The 10,243-nt window shown below is 41.2% G+C and overlaps 1 protein-coding gene across 3 annotated transcripts; it reads right to left on the bottom strand.

Moving 5' to 3' along the window:
• Nucleotides 1–555: 555 nt before the first annotated feature.
• Nucleotides 556–10,038, bottom strand: rangap1a (RAN GTPase activating protein 1a). 3 transcript variants are annotated; one of them, XM_052138578.1, is made up of 16 exons: nt 9,963–10,038; nt 9,041–9,163; nt 8,823–8,950; nt 8,138–8,197; nt 7,830–8,009; nt 7,608–7,742; nt 7,336–7,494; nt 7,085–7,198; nt 6,900–6,999; nt 5,506–5,590; nt 5,282–5,426; nt 3,872–3,988; nt 2,052–2,157; nt 1,885–1,973; nt 909–1,030; nt 556–795 (listed from the first exon to the last, which is right to left on the bottom strand). In XM_052138578.1, the coding sequence occupies exons 2-16, from the start codon at nt 9,150–9,152 to the stop codon at nt 714–716; spliced, it is 1,734 nt and encodes a 577-aa protein (XP_051994538.1). In that variant the 5' UTR covers nt 9,153–9,163; nt 9,963–10,038; the 3' UTR covers nt 556–713. The 3 variants fall into 3 exon arrangements, with proteins under 3 accessions (XP_051994538.1, XP_051994539.1, XP_051994540.1); XM_052138579.1 differs by having other exon boundaries at nt 9,948–10,038; XM_052138580.1 differs by having other exon boundaries at nt 9,041–9,191; nt 9,963–10,026.
• Nucleotides 10,039–10,243: the final 205 nt, after the last annotated feature.

The raw sequence follows: 10,243 nt of genomic DNA on the forward strand, positions 1-10,243 counted from the left end.
GAATGATCCAATAACACTTTAAACTGCAGTACAGCCCATCGCAGAGACTGTAAGTGTATCCCTCGTTGTCTATTCCCATTAAAAATCAAAGATGGTGCTAGCGTGAATAAGGTCAATGATGAAGAGTTCAAGGTGTCGCCCTGGCCTCAATCCCCCAGATCTCAATCCGACTGAGCATCTATGGGATGTTCTGAACCAACAAGTCCGATTCATGGCGGCTCCACCTCGCAACTTATCTGATCTGCTATTGTGTTGGTGCCACATACCGGGTCATTATGTTCTGGCTCATCGGAGTACAGCTGACAAAACTTTATAGATGGAATTAAAATTACAGATATGCATTTTGTTTGGCTTGAATGAAGAAATCAGGAGGAAAAGAGGAAACATTTTGATTCCGGCCCTTATGGATCTGGAGTGCCAACTAGACTCCGATGTGGGCATATGCCCGGGCAGTATAACCTTATTAGGCAACCAAGCCTAATAATGACTAGCTTGGACGCCTAATAATAATAATAATAATAACCCTTTTACTGAAAAGAAAAGGCAGGAGACAGGTAAGGTTTCAAGACATGTTATGAAAGTATGACATAAACAATCAGATGGAAGAGTGGACTGGGGTAAAATCACATGTTGCATCTCTGGAGTGAGTGAGTGTGTGTGTGTGTGTGTGTGTGTGTGTGTGTGTGTGTGTGTGTGTGTGTGTGTGTGTGTGTTCAGCTCTCTGATGTGAGGTTTTGTATGGTGGATTTCAGGCGGTCTCGAGCACTACCGCAGCACTCCAGTGATTTATTCGGTCTACAAAAGAACCAAACACACAAACAGATTCAGTCATCGCAGCCATGCTGACACTAAACCACTAATAACTAGAACAACTGTTTAACATGACAAACATTCTGCCGTTGAGTTACCTGGCCATGAAAGCGTTCAGGACAGTGACGTTTTCCCGGGGGAAATAACGCTGTTTTACTGCATGTTCCAAACACTGAAGGTGTCCTGGGACGACTTTCACCGGCTTCAGCTTATCTTCACTCTAGAGAGGCACATCATCCATTCAGACAGGGGTGGGTGACATAGGGTGATATGTACATAAAATAGTTAAGAAACTACTGAAAAAAATATATAACTTTCGACTTACAACAAATGTGAATTTAAAGGGACAGTACACTCATCATTTCCTCACCCTCATGCCATCCCAGATGTGTGTGTGTGTGACTTCTGCAGAAGACAAATGAAGACTTTAAGAAGAATATTTCAGGTCTGTTGGTCCATACAATGCAAGTAAATGGTGACTAGAACTTTCAAGCTCCAAAAAGCACATAAAGGCTTTCCACTTTCACATTTGATCTATCATATCTCTTCTGAAGACATGGATTAAACCACTGGATTAATTTTATGCTGCCTTTATGTGCATTTTGGAGCTTGAAAGTTCTGGTCACCATTGACTTGCATTGTATGGACCAACAGACCTGACATATTCTTCTTAAAATCTTCATTTGTGTTCTGCAGAAGAAAGAAAGTCACACATCTGGGATGGCATGAGGGCGAGTAAATGAGAGAATCTTAATTTTTGGGTGAACCGTCCCTTTAAAAACCACGCTCGAGTCCAAACAATAGAACAAGACTAATAAGAGTTGACACTGGCATTAGCGTTCACTTGAGGATTCTGTAAGGAGCAAACTTCTTAACATCTTTCTGCGCCCCAATCATGTTTTGATGTGGCTTTCGTGACATACTGGGCATCTTTATGGCAACTGTACTACTGGATATACACACAGTTAATCCAGATGTTAACTAACTACTCCTGAAATAATTCACTTTACCCAATTTAATATAACAGACTAGCCGAGCGTCAGCTACCAGCCTGAACACGCTAAACGTTTATACCTTCAACAGTCCGAGCATCACCAGCAGCGACGAGACAAAACTCAAACCCTGGAATGAGGGTGTGGAGAAAGCTTTACTCATCACTGCATCTGAAACACACGAGAACGAGTCAGACGTCACGCTCACATCTCTTAACGGAAGTCTGATAAATGTTTGTGTGATCTCACCGATACTCTCCAACACGGCTGATTTCACCTCGCTGTCTTCCTCTTTATACACAGAGGAGATCTTCAGAAACACTTCTGCTATTTTACCCGCATCCAACACGTCCACCTGTACACACACACACACAATTAACTTTACTGTATATTACAATAATATAGTATTAAAATAGTCTGGTTTACAGAAAACAACAGTGTGAATGGAAGCGTAGAGGACAGGAAGGGAATATATTTTTGTAAATAGGTTTGCGTTCCCTCGCAACAGCTTTAATGATCCCTTATGTTTATTAACCCTTTATGCTCTGAAGCTGTTTTTAAAGATTTCCTGTTTCAGTGGCATACCCAAAATTAAAGTCTTATTAAAAAAACAAGGAGGGTCAAGTGTTTGGTACCATTGTTAAGACAACTTTTCACATTTTCTAACGATATAGATAATGATACATTCAGAGTCTCTCAGCCTAAAAAAAACTGATTAAAAATACAAAAAAAAAAACAATTGCCAAAAATGTACTTTTTTTACTGATTTGACATTATATATCTCTGAATGTAATTAATGTGGCTCCGAAAAACTGTTTTTGTTTTGTTCTCAATCATGTCGACTGTGTCTGAGAACATTTTTGTGTTGCTGCAACAAAGCGATCAAAAGTTACAACATTACAAATATAATGTATCATAGTGTCCAAAAACATCTCCAAACAAATAAAAGATAATAATTGTACATAAGAACTAATTACACATGCAAACACAACAATGACTAAAGGTTTGCATAGCATGCACACATGATTTTACTCATGAGATTTCACAGAATGAGTTTCATTCTGTGTCATTTGAGTCATCATTGAGTCTGTGTCGTGTATTTGGCGCCATCTCCTGGTGGTCATATGTAACATTGTGCTTCATGTGGATTATCTAATGATCTATACATACATAAATATTCAGGTCACACAGTAACACACTCCAAGTCATCTGAAGCAATTTAATCACTTTAAATGTTTAAATGTGAACCATTTCTTAAATAACGTCACGCATACAAAACGCCAATAAATGCATTGAGTTGCAACAGCAAGATTTAGGTGAAAGAAGCAGTTTCATTGTTGCCCACAGCTGGCAAAGCCACAAAGGAAAATCTAATTGCAATATTCGAGTAGTGGTGTTTTACACAGTCTAATATTTTAAGAAGGACGGGTACTGATTAATCAGTTACTCATGCACATGCATTAAACCCTTCAGCCTTCATCAAATAGGAATGAATTAGGTTGGAAATAAATTACTATTGCACAATAATAACCCAACATATAATATATTAGTAATAATAATAAATATGATATTATATGTATTGACGCTGACTATCACACCTGGAGTCGCAAGTTTGAATCCAGCATGTGCTGAGTAACTCCAGTCAGGTCTCCATAGCAACCAAATTGGCCCGGTTGCTAGGGAGGGTAGGGTCACATGGGGTAACCTCCTCGTGGTGGTGATTAGTGGTTCTCTCAATGGGGCGTGTGGTGAGTTGTGTGTGGATCGTGGAGAGTAGCATGAGTCTCCACATGCTGTGAGTCTCCGCGGTGTCATGCACAATGAGTCACGTGATCAGATGTGTGAATTGACGGTCCGAGAAGCAACTGAGACTCGTCCTCCGCCACCCGGATTGAGGAGAGTAACTGCGCTACCACAAGGAACTACTAAGTAGTGAGAATTGGGCGTAGCTGTTGCAATGTATAATTGTGAGGGAATGGAAAAATATATTTTTTAAATAAAGTCCCTCCTTGTTGTCTAAGGGGCTACAGGCTGAACAATAAAATAATGTGCGTATGAGTGTATGAGACCTGCTGTTGGATGAGGAAGCTTCTCTTCGCACCAAGTCGCAGCAGTTTGTCTGGAGATGGAAAACTCAGGAAAGACGAGACATCTGGAGGACGAGGAGCTGAGGGCGGCGTTGAAAACTACACACAACACACACACACACACACACTTTTATTGTTCACACTTTATTTTCTTCTGTACTTTGAATGTTCAGATCAGATGCAGTTTACCGTAATTTCCGGACTATAAGCCGCAACTTTTTTCCCACGCTTTGAACCTCGCGGCTTAAACAACGATGCGGCTAATATATGGATTTTTCCCGCTTTCAAATTTTATTTAAAACGTGCTCAGTTTTTTGGCGGCATGAAGCTTTCATTAGACCAATGCAATTGCCGAACAGGTTAAGGTCAAACAACTTTTTTGTTTACTGTTTAGATTAAATCGAACGCGCTCAAACTTCCCATCATTCTGATTACGGTAGTCATTTTGTCACCCTCAATACACGGAGAAATGCATATGATGCCGCTTTCAAGTTGAAGGTGATTGATCTGGCTGTTGGAAAAGGAAATAGAGCTGCTGCACGGGAGACGTTGGAAACAGCAGCGTGAGGAATTGACTCAGTGCAAAAAGACAACTAAATCTGAGGCTATTCAACTCCGACACCGAAGGAGATGACTTCAGTGGTTTCATGTGCACAAGAGGAGGAAGATAGTGACCAATGACTTTCTTGCTAGGCTACTGTTTACTGCTAATTTTTTATTTTTTGTTACAAGCCATGTGTGGCAGCGGGGGGGCGTGGTCAAGCGCCCCGTCCGGGAGAGAAAAGCGGTAAGGGCGCTTACACCTGCGCTAATGTCTAACACCTGTGTCTAATTTCAGTAAGCGTGGGGAGAGCGGCATAAAAAGGCAGCAGAGAGAGTGAGTGAGTGAGTGACAGAGAGACACACACGTCAGTCTAGTGTTGGCGCATAGAAGACCAAGAACTGAAAAACTTACATTGCTGTGGCCATTAAAAGCCTTACCTGGAACGTCAAGTGACCTGCTTCACGTGTCCTTCTTGGGAAAACTGTCACCCTGGCACCAGTGTGACAGTTTTCAGCACTTGATGTAAGCGCCCTTACCGCTTTTCTCTCCCGGACGGGCGCTTGACCACGCCCCCGCTGCCACACCGTGTTTCGTTAAAGCCTATTTATTTTTGTTACAAGCCGTGTTTCGTTAAAGCCTGAGTAAAGTTCATTTGTTTCAATGTACCGTTAGGCACCTGCGGCTTATAGACAGGTGCGGCTTATTTATGTTCAAAATAATATTTTTTTGAAAATTCAGTGGGTGCGGCTTATATTCAGGTGCGCTCAATAGTCCGGAAATTACGGTAAGTAAAACGAGTAAAATGATCCTGATTAATTCAAAAATCACATTAAAATCCTTAATCACACCTGATTTGATTCGCTCTCCTCTCCCTCCTCCTCTTCCTCTTCTTCTTCTTCCTCCTCCTCCACATCTTCATCATCATCCTCCTCCTCCTCCTCATCGTCGTCATCATCATCATCATCATCTTCCTCTGGTTCTCCCTCGTCATCACTGTGCGCAGTGACAGGAATTATGGGTAAAGGCCGTGACTGACACAGACACTACAATAAACACTGAATGGGTGTGTCACCTCAGAGATCCCAGTTTCTCGCCCATGTTCATGCTCTCCATGACCTCTCTCAGATTGTCACAACCTTCTTCACCCAGACTGTTTCCTAAACACACACACACAGATCAGTACAAACACAAGAAAATAAATGTATCTCTATCATATTCCATCACACTATACAGATGTGAACTGTAGGGGGCGCTCTAACGCATTTTACCCCTCACAGATGTGCTCGTCCATAGACATTCAGTCTAATGTTCAGTTCAAGCACCACCGTTATCGTTTTATTGGATATATCGGCCTCTGAGTGGACTAGAAGCTCAATCGAGGTGTCATTAGAAAGCTGAGATACTCCCCTTTGTGATGATGTATAATATTCGATTAATAGTCAAAAAAGTTTTTTTCTGACGATTTGTTTTGCATGCATTTCCTGCTTATCGGCATATTTTGTTCTGGACATCCAAGATATAACATTGGATTATTCACACAAACAAGCTCACAGACAAGTCAACAATGGCTCATTTTCTAGAAAACTGCCTAATGTAAAAGCAGAAATAAAGTTTTTAGCTATTTGGGGATAATAACAGAACTTATCGGAGATTATAGAGACATTTGTATTTTATGACTTACAGAAATCATATTCACTTTGTGATTCTTATTAAAATATTTTGGACTGTTTTATTAGTGCAACAAAATCAATTATACAATCACATTCCTGAGAGTGAGAGCTTTCATTTGATATATGACATGTCCATTTATGTGTTATGTGACTTTAATTTTCATATAAATATTTGTACCCCATTACCTCTAGAGGGCGCTAATTTTAAATGCAAATGTTTGAGGCCTTATTTTGTCATTTTAAGTAACATAAATCCAGAAGTGATGATTATCACTGAAAAGCTTTCAAGCGATACCTCATATGCCAGACTTATATATATATATATATATATATACACACACTGGGACTTTTCGCATTATAGCGAACAGTTAAAATGCATCTTAATGTCTTCTTACTGGTTTTCAATATCGGTTTCTAACCTGTTGACCCCTGAATTAATTCAGTCAAACCTTATTATACAAATTAATGTTTAACTCTATTAGACTATATTGAAAATGGTTTGCGCTTATATAGTGCTTTTTTAACCTTAGAAGTTACCAAAGCACTTTACACTGTGTCCCAATCACACATTCACACTCATGCAAGGCGCTAGTCTGCCATTGGGAGAAACTTGGGGTTCAGAGTCTTGCCCAAGGACACTTCGGCATGTGGAGTCATGTGGGCCGGGAATCAGACCGCCAACCCTGTGATTGGCAGCCGATCCGCTCTACCACCTGAATCACAACCGCCCCAAATAAATAAATCCCTGAAATCCCAACGGTGTCGCGATGTTTGTTTTATGTATTTGTGTTGGTACCGTTGAGGTCGAGTTTTTCAAACTGATCTTTTTTGTCGACAGATCGAGCGACTTCCAGAGCAGCATCTTCAGTGATCTCCCCAAACGACAGATTCAACTCCTGTAGACGTAACATAATTAGCATAAACTCTCTTAACATCATACCAAAACACTGAGAATCCTCAGTATTGATGATGTAAAAGTACCTTCAGTATCGGCAGTCCTTCTCTAAGGGCATCTGCGATGGCAAGAGCTCCTTCTGACCGAACGAGACAGTCACCAAAGTTGATCACCTGAACGTTGCGTAGATGTTTCAGCACCTGATAAAACACACAAACAACACAACATTTTAAGAACAACACAAGGATGATTCAATGAAAACAGAATTTTCTTTTTTGTCTGAACTATCCCTTTAATGATTCATCTAAAACATGATGTTGATGTAAAGTTTATGTACCTGTCCCATTGCGACAGCGCCTCTCTTGGTAAACGTGTTGTCATTGAGGTTGATCACTCGCAGCTGCGGGTTGTGCTGCATCGCTGTGGCTAAAGCAGAGACTCCTGGGTAATTTATGCCATTCTGGGGCATGTGCACTTCCTCCAGACTGCCAATCAGCTGAGAGAACACAACAGAAATGACCAGTCAGCTGAGTGTGCACGAGTAGTTGCGAGAGCGACGCTACGTGGCTGCTAAGGTGTGTATACGCTAGCCTTTAGATCATTCAGCACCTGAAAGGCTTGTGCCAGCGCTGTGGCTCCGTCATTCTCCAGTCTGTTCCTGCCTGCAATGAACACCTTCAGCTGCAAGGGGGCGCCGAGCGCGCTCGATTCCTTATGACACTCCGTCAGAGCTGCGGCCAGAATCTGCAGAATCATCAAACACGGCAGGTCTAAAGTAGTACACAAGAAGTAGAATGTAACAATGGTGACATTATCACAAACTCCTCCCACCTTTCCTCCACCGATGCCCATTCCGCAGTTGTTCAGGCGCAGTTCCTGCAGCGTGTGGCAGGCGGCGCTCTTGAGCAGCTTCTCAATGCCTTTCACTCCATCAGGTCCAAAAGCGTTGTCACTCAGGTCCAGTACCTTCAGCCGAGCTCCAGCTGTGATTAACGCATCACCCAGAGACACCTAGACGGACACAATGCAATCAACACACATTCTGTTTGAGTCACAACCAACTGGTCTATTAGTGCATTTCTGTCAAAGGCAGTTGTGACATCATACAGCAGGTCTCAGGTCAGTGGTGCTCATCTTACCAGTGCGGGGGGAATCTCAGGACGCAGGCGGCCGGTGAACATATCACTCCAGTGACAACACTAGCATGAGGGAAGACAATAGGGAAAGGTAAAACTGTAACATTTGCCATTATTAAGCGAGGTTCTTCTTAATGGTTGTCAGAGCATTGCTAAGCAGTTGCTAATGTGTTCTAGGAACTTCATTCCAGCTGTTAGGTAGTTCTGTCCGTTTGACGGCTGCTTAAGGCCAATTTATACTTTGCATCAAACCTGCGCCAGTAGCCTGATCTCCAAAAATGTAACTTTGTCTATGCGGACCGCAAAAGGTTTCCATCCATGTATTTTTATGCAATTTTGGATATCCCATTGAAAATGCTGGATGGAAACACCAAGATGTGAATAAAACCTCCAAAATGCGTATACAAAACTCATCCGCTCGCTAGAGCTGGAGTAAAGTTCTTCGGAGCGGTTTGTCTGCACGCTTTAAAACACAAGTAACATGTTAAATGTAATAAAAGAGCCGCAGTGGTGGCGATTTCACAGAATTTTAGCGATGCTTTATTCGTAAATTGTTTTGGTGATATTGTGATTGTTCACATGAATAAAATTAGCAGTTTGGATGGGCACATTGCTCATGTTATTCTGGTCTCTAGATGTGGCTCTCTTGCGGACCAGTTTAATCCGGTCCTGACAGCGATTCTGGTACCTGCAGGTCACTCTTATTCTCCAGGGCTTTGGCGATGGTTTGTGCCGCCTCCACACCGATGGTGTTTCCTTCCAGTCTGAGCGCACGCAAACCATCGAACTCCTCAATCTCCTTCACCATCTGCTCCACTGAACACAAACAAACATCACGTCTGTTACTCTTACAGAAAGAAACACAGGTACAAATACGCTACATGCAGTGCGTGTGCGTTTGTTCACCAGACTGTTTGTTGTCCAGTTTAAGTCCCTGTCCTTTATAACTCAGTTCTCCCTCATTGACTTGAGTTTTAGCCAGCGATTCAGCGAGTCGAGCCACATCATCTGACGCCATCCTGACACCAACTGAACAAGACACGCAAACACATTAATTCTGTTGGAAAGGAGACAACCTTAAAAACAAGGAAACACAGTATATGTAACACTAGACAGCTGTCATGCACTTCCTCATGCAAACGGGTTACCGTAAACTTTCACGCCATTTCAAAACATATTATAAACACTCTTACAATTGTAAATTTAACTTGTGTTATTACACATTATTATACACGTTTTATGAGCTCATCTGTACACTGAGAGACTACATGGCATATCTGCACTTCTATAAATATATATCACACCACAGAACAATTTCAAATGAACTATTAAAAGACAATAATATGATTAGAAGTGGTGAAAACCTAAAATGCAATGTGAGCTGTTACAGTGCCCAAAATGTACACATTACCATTGAAATACATTTTAACCTTAAAATCTTGGTGTTTAATAAAAATAAAGCTCAAAGACACATACACAGATACAGTTAAACATTACAAACACACATATTTTCAAATAAAATCTACCTCAAATCTATTCATTTTCTTATAGTGGATTAAAATATATTCCACTCGCCGTTTAGGGTGAACTTGCATGTTAAAAATGATAAATGAGGTTTATAGTTTATTGTAATAACAGTCATGCACTCATGTAGTACTGTGAGAATGTTTACATTTTTGCATGAGTCTGCATATTAACATGAGTATTCACACGCATGCACGTGAACAACATTTCAAATGCATTTTTAATGACTTAACTCTGTATACACTCATAGAAACCATAGTTACCCACATAGAAATTAAATTCAACATACATTGTTTGTTCTTACCAGTGATGTTTGATTTGATATCAGGATTTAGATGTGTTTCTCACTGCCACTCTTGTGCTCCCGCTCACGCACGCTGATGACGCAATGGAGCGGCCGCGCAGGGGTTCATAGGATTTGTAGTTCTTTCTGAAACCTTCATTCAACGTGTACTTTTAGGTGCTGTGGGCGGATTTTTTATTACATAGTAATTTAATATTACTATCTAACATGTATGAGTTAAATATATTTCGTGAGAAATCGCACCTGTCTCGGGGACTATGTAAACAGTAGAATAAGGAGGA

The sequence above is a fragment of the Xyrauchen texanus genome, chromosome 12 (genome assembly GCF_025860055.1).
Source record: "Xyrauchen texanus isolate HMW12.3.18 chromosome 12, RBS_HiC_50CHRs, whole genome shotgun sequence".
NCBI classification, from domain to species: Eukaryota; Metazoa; Chordata; class Actinopteri; order Cypriniformes; family Catostomidae; genus Xyrauchen; species Xyrauchen texanus.